This window comes from Arvicola amphibius, chromosome 10, assembly GCF_903992535.2.
Source record: "Arvicola amphibius chromosome 10, mArvAmp1.2, whole genome shotgun sequence".
Classification (NCBI taxonomy): Eukaryota; Metazoa; Chordata; class Mammalia; order Rodentia; family Cricetidae; genus Arvicola; species Arvicola amphibius.
The window spans coordinates 110,873,893-110,894,382 of NC_052056.1; the positions used below are offsets into that span (position 1 = coordinate 110,873,893).

General features: G+C 37.8%; 1 protein-coding gene across 1 annotated transcript in view; it reads left to right on the forward strand.

Moving 5' to 3' along the window:
• The first annotated feature begins 2,552 nt into the window (after positions 1-2,552).
• The window catches only part of LOC119824400 (vomeronasal type-2 receptor 26-like), a 50,409-nt gene continuing 32,471 nt past the window's right edge, over positions 2,553-20,490 (forward strand). Inside the window, 4 exon segments of the mRNA XM_038344519.2 lie at positions 2,553-2,618; positions 2,836-3,098; positions 15,858-16,149; positions 17,385-18,200. Of these exon segments, the coding sequence (XP_038200447.2) occupies positions 2,553-2,618; positions 2,836-3,098; positions 15,858-16,149; positions 17,385-18,200 (1,437 nt within the window).

Sequence of the window (20,490 nt, forward strand, 5' to 3'; positions counted from 1 at the left end):
TCATTAGGTCCTATTTTTAAAAACCTGTACTCTACAAAATTGGAAAACTTAAAGGAAATGGAGAACTCTCTGGATAAATATCACTTACCAAAATTAAAATCAGACCAGATAAGCAAATTAAATAGACCTATAACTGCTAAAGAAATAGAAACAGTCATCAAAAGTCCTCCAATCAAAAAAAAAAGCCCAGGACCAGATAGCTTCAGCTCAAAATTCTACAAGATTTTCAAAATAGAAATACCAATACTCCTCAAATTGTTCCACACAATAGAAACAGAAGGAACATTGCCAAACTCTTTTTATAAGGCTACAATTACCCTGATACCCAAACCACATAAAGACATTACTAAGAAAGAGAATTACAGACCAATCTCATTCATGAACATTGATGCAAGATTACTCAATTAAATACTGGCAATTCATATCAAAAAAACATATCATTTGCAAGAAAATGGATGGAACTAGAAAAAGCCATCTTTAGTGAGGTAACCCAGACTGCAAAAGATGAGCATGGGATGGACCCACTCATGAGTGAATACTAGCTGTAAAGCCAATGATAAGGCTTGGCTCCACAACCCCAAAGAAGCTATATAATAAGGAGAACCCTAAGAGAAACATGCATACGCTCCCCTGGAAATGGGAAATAGGCAAGATCTCCTGAGAAAATTGGGAGTGTGGGATGGTGAGATTAGGCAAGGCAGAAGGGGGGAGGAGGGTATAAGAGGAAGGAGGAGGAGAATTAGAGGGAATGAGTTGGTCAACATGGGTGAAGGACAGAGATGGAGAACAAAGAAAGAGATATCTTGATTGAGGGAGCCATTATGAGCCTAGCAAAAACCCTAACACTAGAAAAATTCCCAGCAATCCAAAAGGATGACCCCAGCTAAGACCCTCAGCAATAGTATAGATGGTTCCTGAACTGGCTTTGCCCTGCAGTCAGATTGATGACTACCTTAAATGTTGTCCTAGAACCTACATCCAGCAACTGATAGAGGCAGATGCAGAGAATTACAGCAGAGCACTGGGCTGAACTCCAAAGTCCAATCGAAAATAAGGAGGAGTGAGAATATAAGCAAATAGGTCAAGACCGTGATGGGAATACACACTGAATCAGTTTACATGAGCTAAAAGAAGTCTTCCAATATGGACCTGACAGCAAGGGAGCCAGCATAAGTCCAAACTAGGCCTTCTGAATGTGCATGGCAGTTGTTTGGCTGTGGCCGACTGTGGGGCCACTGGCATTGAGACCAGGATTTATCCCTACTGCTTGTTCTGGCTTTTTGGAACCTATTCTTTCTGGAAGGATAACTTGATTAGCCTACATACAGTGTGGAAGACTTGGTCCTGCCTCAAAGCAATGTGCTAGATTTTGTTGACTCCCCACAGGAAGCCTATCCTCTCTGAGGACTGGATGGATGGTCGGATAAGGGTGGGAAGGGGGAAAGGTGGAGGTACCATGAAGAGTGGAAGGAGTAGGAAATGGATTTGACATGTAGAATGAGAAAAGATCGATTTTTAAAATAAATTAAAAATAAACACTGATTTGTTTTGTGCTATATTACAATTTGCAGTAGTGCATAATGAAAGGATGAAATTATATCTAAAGCAAGAGTATTTCTGTAGTTTGGGTATCAGGGTAACTTCAGGCTCATAAAAATAGTTTGGCAATGTTCCTTCTGTTTCTATTATTTGGAACACTTTGAGGGGTATAGGTATTAGGTCTTCTTTGAAGTTTTGGTAGAATTCTGCACTGAAACCATCTGGCCCTGGACTTTTTTGGAACCCATTCTCTTTGGATGGATACTTTTCTCAGCCTAGATATAGTAGGCAGAGCCTTGGACCTTCCACAAAGCAATGTGCCTTATCCTCTCTCAGTAGATGGGATGTGGTGTGAGGGAAAGGTGGAAGTAATGGGAGGAGTAGAGGGAGGAGGAACTGGGATTTGTACGTAAAAAAATGTTTGCTTTAAAATAAATAAATAAATAGATAGATAAATAAATAAATAAAAGAGTATTTCTGATAAGTGGTATTACAGGAAAGAAGAAATGTAGAGATGAAGAATTATTCTATTTATTGATTTTCTACAAGTGTACTTGGGAGGAGCTGTACCCTAGTGAACTTAATAGCAGAACACAGATTACTGCTCGGAAACCTTAATACTGTGAAAGAATGAGGTGCGAAATTATCTTATGGAAGTGTCTGAAATGCCCTTACTCATTTCTACATCTTTACAATCATTGCTACAAGGAGAGCAGATCAGAGAGTCGGGATAGATTCGAGGTCAGTGTGCCTGTGAATGGCAGACACTAAAAACTGACATCAGCACTTCGCCTTCAAGTGAAAGCGTTGTATGCAATATTTCAAGTGTTTGCAATGTGGACTCCAGCTATTGCTTTCTCTCTTATCTGTTCACACCTCCATGCGTCTTTCAAAACAGCAATCCAAATCAAACAAGCTGGACCTACAATTCTTTCTCGTACTATGGTGCTCTCCAGAGTCACTGTGGATGATTATGAAATCACAGAGGTAGGAAAATAAGGAAAGAAGCAAACATGTTTTTCACCAGCATAAAGGATGCAGGTGCAGAGTCCCAGGGCAATGAGATCCCCGGAGCACATGTATGAGAGGGAAAAGCAAGAAAAGAGGGCATTTCATGTTCACTCTGATTAGTTAGAGAAGAATGTCAACACTCTAACTTACCCTCAGTTTTCTGGACTTTCTTCTCTCTGTGTCCTTGTCTGGCATGAGAACCAGCTGTAGCTAACAGAGTCTTCCCTGACACTGTCAAGGTCTGAACCTGTTCCATGAACTAAGCCAATAATCTTTATGGCTCAGCTTAGTTGCAGGGCATTGTCTCTGTGTAGTGCAGACCCTCACATGTCTCTTCCTTTGCTTTGCCTCTTCTTACTCCTGCAATCTATGTTTTCATTAATGAAAATAACTAATCAGAAGTGTTTGGAGAATGGGAATCCCACCACGTACATGAAGGCTGACATAATCCTAGGTGTGTTTATTCCCATTTACTTCACAATAGAAGGACCCAAGGAAATCCAGATGTTTTTTGAGAAAAAAGAAAATCCACTATTCAAAAGCTTAAGGTAAGTACTTGTGCCACTGTGCTAAGGATGTTCTAGCTGCAGGACAGTGCATGCTCATCTGTGCACATGTAATTCCTTTAAGAGTAAAGAACTGTATACACAATATAGTATTATATACTATATTATATATTATATATTATATACTATAATATATATTATATATTATAGAGAAATGTGAAACTCAGTTGCGAACTTTCCACATTCATTATGCTTCTAGAGATCTTTACTCTCCTCCTCTTTATTTCTCTAGTCAAGTAGAGATCAAAGAGGAAAATCACCAACTTTTGTGTCTGCCCATACTGTGAGTTCATGGTCAGGCTTATATTATTTTCACAGATTGAATTTAATGTGTCAGGAGAGGTTGCACCCTGTTCACATATCTTTGGGAATCTAAATGTGTTGTGTTTGAATGTTTGATTCTTTCTATAGACTAGAAGAGTTTCGGCTAAATCCCCATGTCTTTAGTGCATACCTTAGCTTCTCCTACCTCACATGTTCTTGCATTAGTTTGTTTAAATATCTCAAGATTTCAACATTGTGATCATGTTTATTACTTATTTATTTCTCATTAATATTTTAATGCAGTGTCTGAAACTCACATCCTTCATGCTTGATATTTTGTTTTCTGCTTAGTCAGTACTGAGTTTTTATTGGCAGTTTCTTGATTTTATTTCCAACATTTCTGTCTCTTCTTCCTTTACCCCAGAATCTCAATTTCCTTTTAGGATGTGACTTTCTCAGTATATATTTGTTTTTTTACTCCCCCCTCAGCCGTTGTCTTCCTTCAACAGTGTTGTCTCAATGCCCAGTTGAATTCATTTGCTTGTTTCTATCTTCTTTTAGGTCATCCATCTTTTTGCTTTTTGAACTAGCAATCTGACATTTGATCTTTCTGAATATTTTTTTAGTTCATTTGTTGATTAGTTATCATATTATGGAGTAGTTATTTGGCCTTGCTGTTTAGTAATTCCTATTGTTTGTTTCTATTGTTGCTATAATCAGTACCTTTGTTCATTTGAGCATCAGTTATATATTTGGATGGTCCTATACTAAGAAGTTTCTTCTTAAATGTTCAACCTATTCATTTCTGTGTAAGAAGGAAACAAACTTCCAGGCTTCTACTTCTAGTGCTTGTGGTGTTATGGAATGTGTGAAGAAAAAAGTTCCTAGATGCTAGATTTATTTGGCAGTTATAGTACTCTTAGGAATGGATGGAAGGACTACAGTTCAGTAGCCCAATACTGAAGGAGATGGTAGGAATTTTAAGACTAGGAGGAGAAAGATCCCATCCTCAAGAAGAGGCAGTGGGCAGGAAAGCTTTAACTCTTAACTGAAAGCAGTACTTATCTGGAGTCTGCCTAATGTATCATAGGGGAATTCAAGTCACAACTCACTTATCTTAAATTAATTTGGTTTTTAGTTTACAGATAAAGATGAAAAACTTAGATGTGTTAACATTTCCACTCTTTGTAATCTTACTGAAACCTCATTGTAGAAGAAGCAGTTAGCCAGTGTCTATAAATAGTGAAGTAGACTCATGATTTAGAGCCATATCAAAAGCTTGGTAATTCAAAGGGGGATACAAATATGAACACTCTTTACATGCTTCCTTTGTCCATATTTTATGTATGTATATCAGATAAGTATTCGGCACAGTGAGAAGCAATTTTAAGTCTTATTTAGAAAACAATGAAAGAAAATTAAAATTTTGCTCATTGGCTATGAAAATAGTAGGTAGTACTTTACCAAGGCTAGATTAATAGCTCATCAGAACTCCACTGATTAATATGATAAAACTCTGTATGTTAGAAATCTTTAAGTCTCATTTTCATATACATTAGATCAGTTAAACATACCTTTGCAACTTGCATTTACCTACCTTAAATCATTTCCCTTGATCCTCAAAAGTAACATCAACTTCAAACATTTTTTCCCGGCCAATCTTTTACCAGGAGACTAATATGATTGACTTATGGGAGCAATAATTCAAAAGGAGTTTCTTTAAAATAAAAGAATAGTAAAAAGTATATTTGTTTCTAGTACTAGCATGATAGTTTCAGTTTGATTTTTCAATTGAACCTGTTATAAGATTATCTTTTTCAGTGTTAGGCCTGTCAGCAAGGTAACCCAGTCTGTGAGTCTGCCTTTTTCAGCAGATGACCTGTTCTCTGTAGAATAAAACAGGACCTGACATGCATATGACACGGACTGACCATGCAACTGCAGCCTTGTTGGGAGGAGCTGGGTAGAACTGCTTGCTGCTGCTAAAATTATAAAGCTGAAACTTGCTATCACCACTATCAGAGATCTGAGAAGGATAAATGTGAGCAGGAAGTATAATCTAAACTGCCTCTGTATCAGCTAAAATGATAGAGACTTACCTGATATGGGGGCAACTAGTTGGGATCCTTTGTATGATTTCAATGTCTTTGTTGGGAGCAGAGATTATCATCTTCAGATGCCACATGAGACACCATTGGACTTTGGTTGCCACACAGGACAGCATCAGCCTTCAACCACTGGACTCTTGAGATTTGAGAAATGTTTCTGTGGAGGAGGAACTTGAGGAAACTGACCTACCTTGCCAAGGCATAGTGTTCAGAGTTTGGGCAGGGACCAGGCGGTGGGTGAGACATGTGACAGCTCTTGACCCAGTGGTTGGAATTAGCACAGCTGAGGTAATATCCAGGTGGACTCTGTATTATCAATGGTATTTGTGGATAGCCTCAATTACAGATTCCAGAAGCAGGTATTTTTGTTTATAAGGTGAAGTCTTTTTATTAAGTAACTTAAATACCATGTTCAACAGATCTCTCTGAGGATTTTGAGGGTTTGAGGGACATCATCTAATTTATTAACTATATCTGATTTTAAACAAACTTTACTTCTTTTTAATTACTTGCTTCAGACTTGTCATTGATAGCGTATACAGAAGGCTAAAGCTTATCCCGCTGTGAATGAAATACATTTGTACTCATCGTGACCAAAACAAGGCTCTGAGCATGGTAAAGAATTTGATCATTTATAAAGTGACTGACCATTAGCTTGCATGTCTTAATTATCTTCTACAGTTTCCAACAAGTTGGTAGCTTTTATAAGAATAGAATTTTACAGTTTCATCCCTGTTAGGTGAGCCTTATAATTTTGAATTGAACATTTAATTGAAGACTCTTGCTGGGTAGTGGTGGTACATGACTTTAATCCCAGCACTAGGGAGGCAGAGACAGTTGGATCTCTGTGAGTTCGAGGTCAGCATGGTCTACAAGAGCTAGATTTAGGAGAGGTACCAAAGCTACACAGAGAATCCCTGCTTTGACAAACCAAAGGAAAAAAATGATCCTTTTGTATCAAGATAAAATATTAAAGAATATAGTCCACAGCATGTCTGGGAACACGATGTCATAATCATTCATAGTGTAACTTTACACTATGTCAGTTTCCTATATGACATATTTTATTCAAATAGCTAAAGATTAACAAAGTTATCAAATACAAGAAGGGTATGCATCCATCTTCGAGACAATTTCTGCTAGCCTGGATGGACTTTAGGAATTTACAAACTTTATCAAACATAAAAATTCATTAAATACATATTGTTCTTTATCTATATTGTCTAGATGCCTGGTGTTGGACACAGTTAGCAATGGCAAAAGGGATGTGACATACATGTCTAAATGAGTTTCTTTTATGATAAATAGGCTCTTAGAACATTAGGAATCATAAATCATCTTCAAACTTTTGCTGTTAGCAAGGTTTTTCCTCTACAAACAAGAATTAAATCAATAGCATGTGCAGTATGCTGTGTCATATCTGTTTTTCTAAACAAGAGTTGAATTCAAGTCACAAATAAGAATATTCTATATTTTTAACTCTCAAGTCTTTCTTTTTTCACTTTTTCATTGATTATTATTGAGCTCTACATTTTTCTCTGCTCCGGCTCCCTGCCTCTCCTCTCCCCACTTCAACCCTCCCCCAAGGTCTCCATGCTTCCAATTTATTCAGGAGATCTCTTTTTCTACTTCCCATGTACATTAGATCTATGTAATTCCCTCTTAGCATCCTCATTGTTGTCAAGCTCTCTAGGATTGTGATTTGTAAACTGGTTTTCTTTGCTTTATGTTTAAAAACCATCTATGAGTGAGTACATGTGATAATTATCTTTTTGTGTCTGGGTTACCTCACTCAAAATAATGTTTTCTACCTCCATCCATTTTCCTGCAAAATTCAAGATGTCATTATTTTTTCTGATGTGTAGTACTCCATTATGTAAATGTACTACATTTTCATTATGCATTTATCAGTCGAGGGGCATTTAGGTTGTTTCCAGGTCCTGGCTATGACAAACAATGCTGCCATGAACATAGTTGAGCACATGTCCTTGTGGCACAGTTGAGCATCCTTTGGATATATACCCAAAAGTGGTATGACTTGGTCTTGAGGAAGGTTGTTTCCTAATTTTATGAGAAATTGCCACACTGACATCCAAATGGACTGTACCAACTTGCATTCCCACCAGTAGGAGTGTTTCCTTTTCCCCACAACCTCTCCAGCATGAGATGTCATCAGTGATTTTTATCTTGGCCATTCTTACAGGTGTAAGATGGAATCTCAGAGTTGTTTTGATTTGCATTTCTCTGATGACTAAGGATGTTGAACATTCCCTTACGTGTCTTTCAGCCATGTTAGATTCCTCTAAAGTGTTGAGAGTTCTCTGCTTAGGTCTGTAGTCCATTTTTATTGGATTATGTGTTCTTTTGATGATCTATTTCTTGAGTTCTTTGTATATTTTGGAGATCAGACCTCTGTCTGATGTGGGATTAGTGAAGATCTTTTCCCATTCTGTACACTGTTGTTTTGTCTTGTTGACTGTATCCTATCCTTTACAGAAGCTTTTCAGTTTCAAGAAGTCCCATTTATTTTCTCTCAGTGTCTATGCTGCTGAGGTTATATTTAGGAAGTGGTCTCCTGTTCCAATGCATTCAAGTGTACTTCCCACTTTCTCTTCTATGGGGTTCAGTGTGGCTAGCTTTATGTTGAGGTCTTTGATCCATTTGGACTTGAGTTTTGTGCATGGTGATAGATAAAGGTCTATTTTTGTTCTTCTACATGTTAATATCCAGTTATGCCAGCACCATTTGTTAAATATGCTTTCTTTTTTTCCATTTGATATTTTTTGCTTCTTTGTTAAAAATCAGGTGTTCAAAGGTGTATGGATTAATATCCAAGTCTTCTATTCAATTTGATTGGCCTTCCTGTCTGTTCTTATGACAATAACAGGTTGTTTTCAGTACTGTAGCTCTGTAGTAAAATTTAGTTTCAGCTCAGAATTCTATAAGACTTTCAAAGAAGAACTAATACCAATACTTCTCAAATTATTCCACACAATAAAAATAGAAAGAACAATGTCAAACTCTTTTTATGAAACTACAATTACCCTGATAACCAAACTACAGAAAGACATTACTAGGAAGGAGAATTACAGACAATAACACTCATGAACATTGATGCAAAAATACTAAATAGAATACTGGCAAATCAAATCCAAGAACACATCAGAACCATCATCCACCATGATCAAGTCGGCTTCATCCCAGAGATGCAGGAATGGTTCAACATATGAAAATCTGTCAATGTAATTCACAATATAAACAAACTGAAAAATAAAAACCACAGGATCATCTTATTAGATGCCAAAAAATCTTTTGACAAAATACAACATCCCTTCATGATAAAGGTTTTGGAGAGAGCAGGGATAGAAGGAACATACCTAAACATAATAAAGGCAATATACAGCAAGCCAACAGGCAACATCAAACTAAATGGAAAGAAACTCCCAGCAATTCCACTGAAATCAGGAACAAGACAGGTTGTCCACTCTCTCCATATCTATTCAATATAGTTATTGAGGTCCTAGCTAGAGCAATAAGACACCAAAAAGAGGTCAAGGGGCTACAAATCAGAAAAGAAGAAGTGAAACTCTCACTGTTTGATGATGATATAGTAGTTTACATGAGCAATCCCAAAAATTCTACCAAGGAACATCTATGACTCATAAACACTTTCAGTAATGTAGCAGGATACAAGGTTAACTCAAAAAAATCAGAAGCCTTCCTATACACAGATGATAAAAGGGCTGGGGAGGAAATCAGAGAAACAACAACCTTCACAATATGTAGAATGAAGCGGCGGGGCTGCGTCCCGCCACCCGGCTGCCGGCTAGCTTTACACCCGAAATAATTACACGGAAACTGTATTCTTTTAAACACTGCCTGGCCCATTATCTGTAGCCTCTTATTGGTTAATTCTCACATCTTTCTTTAACCCATATTTAGTAATCCATGTAGCACCACGAGGTGTGGCTTACCAGGAGAGATCTTAACCTGCGTCCATCTCAGAGAGGAGAATCATGGTGACTCACTATGGCGACTGCCTGAATTGTCTGCCCAACTCTCCCAGAATTCTGTTCTGTCTATTCCGCCTACCTAATTTTCTGTTCTCTTAAAGGGCCAAGGCAGTTTTCTTTATTAATAAACCAATGAAAGTAACATAGACAGATAACTCTCCTCCATCAACAATAGCCACAAATAGCATAAAATATCTCAAAGTAACTCTAACCAAACAACTGGAATAGTTGTGTGACAAGAACTTTAAATCTTTGAAGAAAGAAATTGAAGAAGACACCAGAAAGTGGAATGATCTTCCATGCTCTTGGGTAGGCAGAATTAACATAGTAAAAATGGCAATCTTACCCAAAGCAATCTACAGATTCAACCCAATGCCCAGCAAAATTCCAGAAAATTTCTTCATAGACCCAAAAAGAACAGTACTCAACTTCATAAGGAAAAGCAAAAAAAACCCAGGATAACCAAAACAATCCTGTACAATAAAAGAACATCTGGAGGCATCACAATACCTGACTTCAAGTTCTACTACAATGTCTTTCTGTTACAAATTTTAACCTGACTTTTTGTTTCAGATTTTACAGATTTTTAAACTAACTCAATGAATTTACAAATCCATAGCTACAGACCCTTTAAAAATAGTCATACAAATCTTAAGATAACTACTTTATCAAATGTTTTAGGGATGTAAGAGAGGAGAGTAGATTAGCAGACATAATCGCTATTGCAAAAAAATTAGATATTTTTAATCATACAGTGTCTTTTACTTTTTTGCTCTACTCCTTGTTATGGATTCAGGTAGTCAATTTGATACAGGACAGATTTGAATGAAACTTTTAAGAACATGCTCAGGTCTGGCTGGAGGGGGCTGAAACCCAGAGCCAGAGCCAACTTCTTTATCGAATACATCAAAATAAAACAGTTTTTAGTATTACCCGTAGTGCAAAGATATTCAAATCTCTGTAAAAACTGTTTCAGTGGTCAGAGGAAGGGACAAGAACAAGCAGAGAGTAAAGAAGATTCCGTGAGAAGACAAGAGCAGGAAACAAAACACAGATGTAAGAGATTTTGAGAATAAATAGCAGAAAGCTTGGAAATAAAGAACTTTGGAATCATATGCTGGTGAAGTGGAGGAAATAGTTACGATTTGGGGGCATTTGGAGATCCAGAGTGCCATCTTTGGCTATTGAGCTATCCCGATGACAATCCATTTACAAGAAGACAACTAGTATTAAGGAAAACTCTAAATCTGAGAAGGAAAATAGATCAGAGAAGGCACATGAAAGTATGCAGAGCAATCTCAAGGAGTAAGCAAAGAACACGTTTGGAGGGAGAGCAAGTATGGGAGAGAGAAGGGTAAGTTTTCTGGAGTTGTCAAGAAGTCTGAGAAATTTGTCAGAGGGAAATGTCCCAAATCACAAAAGAGCAGCATCCCTTTCCATGAGATGGGTGCCCAATAGGGAAAGAGAAACTGCATTGTACACAGGCTAAAACTCTCTAAATAACCCATTCATTCACATATCAATGCTGAATGGTTTCAAAACTGCATCTCAAAAGTTCTCACTTAATCCAAATCCAGAGAAGTTGGGATAACAGGAACTAGAGGTTCCAATGTCTTATCAACAAACATTGACTTAACTACTGATAAAACAAACAATCCAATTTAAAACACATGGAACTAAACTGAGAATTCAGTTTAGTAACTGAGAAAGAAAATAAATATGCTCAAGCTCCTTAGCAATTAGTGAAATACAAATTAAAACTTCTTTGATATTTTATATTTCCCAAGAATATAAATTACAACAAATGCTGGAATATATGTGAGTAAAGGGGGTTGCAAACTGGAAAGCCCTATAAAATTAGTGTGGAGGATTTCTAAAAGTGTGGAAAGATATCTACACTATTCTCTATGTCTATTAATCCTGAGCATATGTGTAAAAAACTGCATATCCTACTGTAGATATTTTTGAACATCTATGTTCATTGTTGCTCTATTCACAATAGCCTTGTAATGGAAGCAGCCTCAATGTCAATCAACTGATGAATGGAAATTGTAACTGTGGTACATGTAAACAACTGAATTTTATTTGGCAGCAAATACAAATAGAATTATGGAATCTGCATGTAATGGATGGAGCTGGAATTACCATTCTGAATGAGGTAACCCAGACACAATAAGACTAAGTCAAATGCTTTCTCTCATATGCAGATGCTACTTTTCAATCTTCAGATGTCTCTACTTAACTGGAGTACACATATTAGCCAGGAAACTACTAAGGTGCAAAGGAGAGGGGATTTCACTAGCAGGGAAATAGAACACATGTGGTATGAAGAGGGGAACAGAAATACTGGAGCAGGAAGGGTTAAGTAGAAAGTGATGGAGAGCAGAACAGAGGGAGTGTGTGAAGGAATAATTAACTCTAAGACCTCAGAGAAAGCTTATGAAAATGTACTAATATAGACGCTTCCTAAATACATACACATATATAAAAAAAGCATTTAAATGGGGTTATTCTATAGCTGGGGAGAATGCCTCTCACAAGATCATGAACCATTAAGCAAAAAGACAAGTGTTAGGTATGAGTTAACTGTCTTAAGTTGTTTGAAAATGTTGCCCCTATACACACAAACATAACCAGCTTTGCCTTTGCTCTTGGTTACCCTCCAGAATCTGATGGCAGGACCTGTTTAATGAGAACATCACATAGTTGAGTCATAGGACATGGAGTAATTAAGCTGTGGCTGACATGGAAATTTCATTCGTACCTGCTAGCATCCACAGTAATGAAAAGTTTTATACACATTAATAAAAATGTAATAAACTGTCTAACACACCAGCAATCCCTGAAACCAACAATTATGACTGGCAGGAAAACATGCCCACTGGTGACATATCTTTATACTGGCATTAATATTATGGGAGTAACCCACAACATTCTTCTCAGATTTAAGTCCAGCTCCAATAGTGAGATATCATGTCCCATTGACATAAGAAACTGTGGTTAGTTGTGTCGTTGGTCCTAAATGTGAGCCTAATAATATTATTATGCTAAATAGACAAATATTTTACCTACCTGCTCAATTCTTACCTTAAATGGTAATTTCACTACATACTTCCCTCGTACCTTCTCAGGGAGGCTTCATTTTCCAATAGATGGTGTTCAATACATAAACCTATAAGTAGTCACCAACCAGACAACGAGAGATTGTGGAGTATCCAGCTCTGCATGGGACACGTTTATCATGTACTCTTTCCCCTGAAAACTCACAAGAGAGGGTAGAACTTTCTAAGAGTCAGAGATAGTGCATGATTGGGTTGAAATTGTTTGCTCATTAAATGGCATGGCCATGGCACACATGAACTGACTGCACAGGACCATCAGGAAATGAATATAAAATCCCCACATTAATGGGAGAGAGGATCATGAATACTGCTCCTGCCTAAGGAGCCATTGACAGTTGTAGCTGCTCGGGGTAGGAAAATCGGTTCTCTTCAGGATGTGAGCACTGAGAGAGAGGATTCCCATTCTCCAGCAGAAGGCCTGGCTCCCATGTATGTGCTGGTAATGCAGAGTGCCCTCTATAGGGATTTACAGAGAATGTACTTGAATATAAGTGGAGAAAGTGTCAGGAAGGATAAGGGAAGAAGTGGTGAGGGAGGTGGTGTGGGTTTGATGAAAACACATTCTATGCATGTAAGATATTCTCAAATAATGAATACATTCATACTTTTATAAATGTAGTGGAGAAAATTTGAATCAATTTTACAAATAAAAAAGAAGTCAAGGGTTAGCAGAAAGGGATCTCACTGTCCTTAGTAATTGCAGACTTCCGGCTGTAGATATGGAGGGAGTTCAGGTCACAGTGTGAACTCTTCTATTTCCTCTGGCTTATGTTGTTCCTGTGACTTTATTGAATGACTCTGATGTCCAGATCTGTAGCCGTATGGAGCTGTGAATTCTAAGGGCTGGCTAGATTCTCTCACTCTCTGGGACCACCTCAGACCATACTTCTCTTGTTGCTGTATAACTGGAGGGCGTCTCCTTACTGACATAAACTGGAAAATTACGTTAGCATGAGAACGGTACAGGTGTTGACACTTGAAAACCCGTTGGTTGTTAATCAGCAGGCAGGAGGATGCTGTGTGGATCTCAGACACACCACAGTAACCTCGCAGTCTCAGGCTTCACTACAATGATCAACAGATTTGCAGATCTACATTTTTACCAGTCCTGTGGGCTAAGGTTCAGAGATTCCATCCAAACTCCAGCATGATTCTCTAATAAGAAGCTTGGTTTATGGCTGCCCGTGGCTGGACACTCTTATGTCCTTCCTAGACTAGATTACATGCTGCCTGGTCCTCTAGTGCATAGTTTTCCTGCACTCCTGCTCTCTAAAAATCTATGATCTGTTCTTTCTATCACTCAAAATTTGTGGCAGAGTAAATACAGTATTCACAACCAGTGGGGTTTCCTTGATGTCGATATTGCTAAATCTTTAAAATTTTTGTATATTGAAATTTTTATATAATTACTTTTTCTTTTTTACTAAAAAGAATTTGCAGACAATGTATTTTGATCATTTTTTCTCTCCAACACCTCCACACTTAAAATATAATTCTCTTATTTCCTCCTCTTTGCCTACCTCCAACTCTATCTTGTCTCCCAGGGCCATTTCCTCTTAAATTCATTTTTTATAATTATTGCTATTTAGAAAAATCAACACATATAAATAAATAAGTTTACATATATAACCAACTGAATCAATTGTTTGGTGCATAGTATTATTTTGTGTCATTGGAAAAACCGCAGCCCTGAACTCAAATGGAAAAAGAAAGATTTATTCTAGAATCAAATTAATGTGATCATGGCCAACGAACACAGATTTAGATGACCCAAGATCCATGTTCCCTTGAGCAGACAGTTTCATGAATATTTCATAGTAAAATATAAAGCAAGTTGTAAATCAAGTAAATTAGTGAATACATCAGCCAGGAGGTCACAGGAAAGTTAGGAAAAATTATCCTACAAGCCCAAGATGACATCTGATGTCATTCTTAGCTTTTAGGTTGTTGGAAGCCAGTGCTCTACTAAGTTACTAGATTTCAAAGGAATTTTGCTCATTAGTTATAGGGGATTAACTCACCTCCATAGTTGGCCATAAATGACTGTCCATGGCGATGCAGTTAGCCTGGAATAAGCTTCTAGATCTACAAAATTCCAACATCTCCACATCACTGAAGCTGATATCAGCCAGTCTCTGTAGACGCAGCTCTTTCCAGGAGTTCTCATGCATGTATTTATACACATGTATACAGTTATACACATGTTAATCATATGCACACATTTACACATGCTTACATTTATACACATGTGTACATTTCTACTGCTGAACACTCAGTATTGAATAATCCTCAGAGCAGACTGATTTCTCCTTCTCTCAATAGTGACTATTCATCAGTTATGAACAACAGATTCTCTCTTAACATAGCATCTAGCTATAGGATTCAAAGTCACATAGTATAAACAAATGTCATAATTTTTCTGCTGCCAACAGGTAGAATCTCTCCTTCAAGAGAACTCAGTGGACTCATGATTTCTCTTACTTGCCTCCAGTAGAGCTAACCAGACTCTCATCTAACACAAATTTTGAAAGTACCTCCTAAGAACTCCTCTCCAATCACCGAAAGTCATGAGTGAGAGAGACAATTTAGCCCACCTTACTACTTCTAAAGTTTCCTTTCCTCTAATTTTGAGAATTCTTTTACTGCCCTCATGAATTTGGGAGCTTTCACTCTTTATAATATTCTATTTTTACTTATTATTTTATTTACTTTGATTCTTTCACTGGCAGGAGACTCTACTCACTCATTTAATCTGCAAGTTTAGAGAACAATTTTTTCTTTGTTTACTAGTTTCTGAAATTTCATGGATTTCTTTTTTATTTTATGTGTATGATTGCTTTGTCTACGTTGTGTGTGTGTGTGTGTGTGTGTGTGTGTGTGTGTGTGTGTGTGTGTGTGTGTTTCACATGTGTGCCTGCAGAGGCCAGAGGAGGACATGGATCCCCAGAAAACAGGTGTTGCAAGCTATTGTAACCCAAAGAGTGGCTTCTGTAACCTGAATCAGAATACTACGTAAGAGCAGCAAGTAATTCCAGAAAAGAATACTAAAATATAATTCAAATACCAAGATGTTCATGAGCCATGCCATGATGTTCCTGAGCTGTCAGCAGTTCGTTCATACAAGCTTTATGTGTCAGAAGAGAAATCAGGTTTTAAAGTCCTCTTCCTGAATTTGCTAAGGCATTTCTGAGAATAATGGCCTGACTGTACTCCTCATTCTGCTCCTCCTTTTAGGGGAAGATGGAAGAACTATCAGTATTTGCTGACCTTATACTTTGCCATTGAGGAGATCAATAAAGATTCCCACCTGCTTCCCAATGTGACCTTGGGTTTCCACCTCTACAATGCATTTGACTATCACTACAGAACCTTAGAAGGACCTCTGATGTGGCTGTCTGGAAGGAATGAGTTTATCCCTAACTACAAATGCATAACTCAACAGAAAACTCTTGCAATCATTGCAGGAGTCAGGCCTGAATTTTCTGCTGCAATTGGAACACTTTTAGAACTCTACAAAGTTCCACAAGTAAGTTAATAATGTTCTGGTGACTACACTCACATAGGATACCATACCAAAAGAAAATGTTTATATCCAGTGATTTAAAATAAAAGTAAATGAATTACCTGGATTCTGCTGTGATCAACAGGGGAAAGAGTGTGGTGAAAAACTTGAGCAGCAAATATTTGGATTTCCAAACAGATCACTTACTAGTATTTATGATTCTGTCTCCAAACATTGGCAAGATGTACTGTAGTAGATTATAGCTGAGTGCTGCTCACAAGTCAGAGTCTACAGCACAGATAACTGCCCAAGCTGGGTCATAAACATCTCATAGTTCCTCCAGGAGTTAATTACTGACAGGTAGAGGAACAGAAAGTTCAGGACATTTAAATAAATTTGGACAATCCTCAAGGACATCACTAATAAAAATGTTACAAAAAATTATTTTCTCATTCAGGAAAGTAGATCTCTGTATAGCACTCACAGAGAAGAACTGCTTACATAAATCCCCAAAACTGGCTCTTGCCAGGCACTATTGAAGGAAAGAAGCCATCATTAGGTATCATTACAAACAGAAAAACATTAGATGAGGACCATGCTCAGGAATACAGTGCAACACTGATTATTATCACTCAGTTAAAAATTGATAAATGTATTGGGTCTTGATGTAAGAAAAAATGATATACATGATAATTTTCATTATTCTCAGTTACTCACATTTTATATTAGTTGTTCAGTGATGGCTCCTCAGATTTATCTATAGGGAAGGAGGAGGCAACAAAACTTGCTGATGTTCCCCTAGATCTTCATGCCTTACTCTTTTCTAAATGCAGGAGCTAAAACTATGAGCAAATTTGTCATTTATGTTCCTCAAACTAGAGGTTCTAGTACAGATGCTGATATGTAGTGAGAGTACAGCACTTGGTAATGTTTCTGCAGTCTTTCTCTACAACAAATGCTCTGTTCAGTTGTTATTGGAACAATAGAATTCAATTGTACCTTTCAAATCTGTCATGAAAAGAATATCAATCACTTTATAGGTGCTTCGGAACTCTTAGTAACTTCAGAGCCCATAGTACTTGAAACTGACCATAGTCCATCACATGATGAGAAAGAGAAGCTAATCTCAAAAAGACACTCTTCTCACCAATCTTCAGTTCCCTGATCCTCTTCTGTGAATAATAAACTCATTTCCTCTCTAAGGGTGATAACTCCAAATACCTAGAAACTCAGAATCAATATTTTGTTTGTTTCATCAGGTCTCATATGGAACTTTTGATTCTGCACTAACTGACAAAGATACATTTCCATCCCTTTATCAAATGTCTCCAAAAGACACAGCTCTAATCCAAGGGGTGATCTCTTTATTGCTGTACTTTGGCTGGAAGTGGGTGGGGCTAATTGTGTCTGATGATCTAAAAGGTAAGGAATTCATCTCTGGCCTGAGAGCAGAGATGGCATTGGAAGATATCTGTGTAGCTTTTACAATAAAATTCCCAGCTAATTGGAAAATTCAGTTAGTATCTGAGGTTTCATTGCCGAAGTTAAATCAAGATACAAAAGTAAACGTACATGTATTCTATAGTGATATGAATGACCTAGTCCTTTTCTGCCTCAAAAATGGAATCATATCAAACAGAAGGAAGGTGTGGATCATGACAAAGCCACAATTATTTTACTTAGATTCTGAATTATATGTGTTTAATGATTATTTGGACATTTTTGGAGGAAGCTTCTCATTTTCAAAAAATAAAAATATTCCTGGCTTTAAGAATTTTATCAAAGCACTTATGCCCTCCCAGTACCCAGAAGATCTTTACTTCCGTAAATTCTGGATTGACACATTTTATTGCACACCTCCTCCTTTACATTGTGGAAAATATACACCCTGCCCACCAAATATATCCCTAGAGACTAAACAAGAAGAAAATGTTGTGATGATCACTTCTGAACCCAGGGTTTCCATATGGAATGCAGTGCATGCAGTAGCCCATGCCCTCCATAAAATGCTTTTGAGTAAAACAGAAATAGCACCTCACAAAGCAGCAAACAAGGACAGGCTTCTACCTTGGCAGGTAAGCCTACCACATAACCAAGGGAAGCATTGGGCACTTATATTGTTAGGAGGTAATTCATGGTATTCAAACACATAATTCGTTTTCACCTTATAATTAAAATAGTAAGGCAAAGTGTAAAGGGGTTCTTTCACAGTGGGTGTCAATGTGTCTGTAAATATGGTGCATGCTTTGGGAAATGGTTGATTTGCTTGCAAGACATATTTCAACAAATGGTTTCCTAGTATGATCTGAAATTCTGTAAGATATACAAAAGCAATTAATGTCAAAATTTGTAAATTCAATAATCAAATTTATTCATTTTCATGGAATGTTTCTGGTGCCACCATGTAGAGATATAGTGACCATATTTAATCCAAGACCAAAGGGTTAAACTTTTTAAAAAGTAAAAATAGCCTCCCATTGACTAAAAAGTAACTGATAAATTGCTTTTTATACTTTATTTACTATGCTGTTATTAAATTTATTTATTTATTTTTGGAAAAACAGTCTTTTCTCATTTTACATGTCAATACCAGTTCCCACTCTCTGCCCTCTTCTCACTCCCCGCACCTTCCCCACCACCCATCCACTCCTCAGAGAGGGTAAGACTTCCCATGGGGAGTCAACAGAGTCTGGCAGATCGCTTTGAGGCAGGATCAAGGCCCTCCCACTAAGCCTTGGCTGAGCAAGGTATTCCTCCAAAGAGAATAGGTTCCAAAAAGTCAGTACAAGCAGTAGGGGTAAATCCTGGTCCCACTACCAGGGGCCCCACATTCTACCCCAGCCATGCAATTGTCACCCACATTAAGATGGCCTAGTTTGGTCCTATGCTGCTTCTCCCACTGTCAGAATGGATTCAGTGAGCTCCCATTCTCTCAGGTAAGCTGTTTCAGTAGGTAACCCCATCATGGTCTTGACCCCTTTGATCACATTATTGTTCTACCCTCTCTGCGACTGAACTCTGGGAGCTCAGCTCAGTGCTTCATTATGGATCTCTGCATCTGCTTCCATCAGCTGCTGCATGAAGGTTCTATGATGACTATCAAGGTAGTAATCAATCTGATTACAGGGGAAGGCCAGTTCCGACACCCTCTTTACTATTGCTTAGGGTCTTAGGTGGGAGCACCATTGTGGACTCCTGGAAATTTCTCTACTGCCAGGTTTCTTGATAGTCCCATAATGGCTCCCTCAATCAAGACAGCTATTTCCTCGCTTTACCTCTCTCTCTTTCACCCCATCTCATCTATCCCATTCCCTCAAGCTCTTCTCCACTCACCATTCTCCCCTCCTCCTCCCTTTTTACCCTTCCTTCTCCCAACACCCCCATGCTCTTAAATTTTCTCAGGTAACCTGTCTATTTTCCCTTCCCAGGGGGAGTGTAATGTATGTATATTATGTTTCTCTTAAGGTTCTCATTGTTACCTAGCTTCTCTGAGGTGGTGGACTATAGGCTCATTATCTTTTGATTCACATCTAATATTCACTTATGGGTGAGTATATATTGTGCTCATCATTCTGGGTCTGGGTTATCTCACTCAGGATGAATTTTTTTCTAGTGTCATCCATTTGCATGCAAATTTCAAGATGTCATTGTTTTTTACCACTGAGTAGTACTCCATTGTGTAAATGTATCATATTTTCTTTATTGATTCTCTGGTTGAGGGGAATCTAGGTTGTTTTCAGGTTCTGGCTATTACAAGTAATGTTACTATGAACATGGTTGAGCAAATGTCCTTGTAATATAATTGAGCATCTTTGGGAATATGCCCAGGAGTGCTGTTGCTGGGTATTGAGGTAGGTTGATTCCCAATTTAAAAAAAAAACACCATACTGATATCCAAAGTTGTATGACTTTGCACTCTGACTCTCAATGGAGGAGTATTCCCTTTACTCCACATCCTCTCCAGCACAAGCTGTCATGGTGTTATTGATCTTAGCCATTCTGACTGGTGTAAGATGGCATCTCAGAATTGTTTGATTTGCATTTCACTGGTGGCTAAGGGTGTTGACTAGTTTCTTTGGTGTCTGTTGGTCATCTGAGATTCTTCGGTTGAGTTTCTCTGTGTGGTTCGTACCCCATTTTAATTAGATTATTTGGTATTTTGATATCTTGTTTCATGAGTTCTTATATTTGGAGATCAGTCCTCTGTTAGATGTGTGGTTGGTGAAGGTCTTTTCCCATTCTGTAGACTGAAGATTTGTCTTATTGATATTGTCCTTTGCCTTAGAGAAAGTTCTCAGTTTCAGAAGGTCCCATTAATTTATTGTTGCTCTCAGTGTCTGTGCTGCTGAAGTTATATTTAGGAAG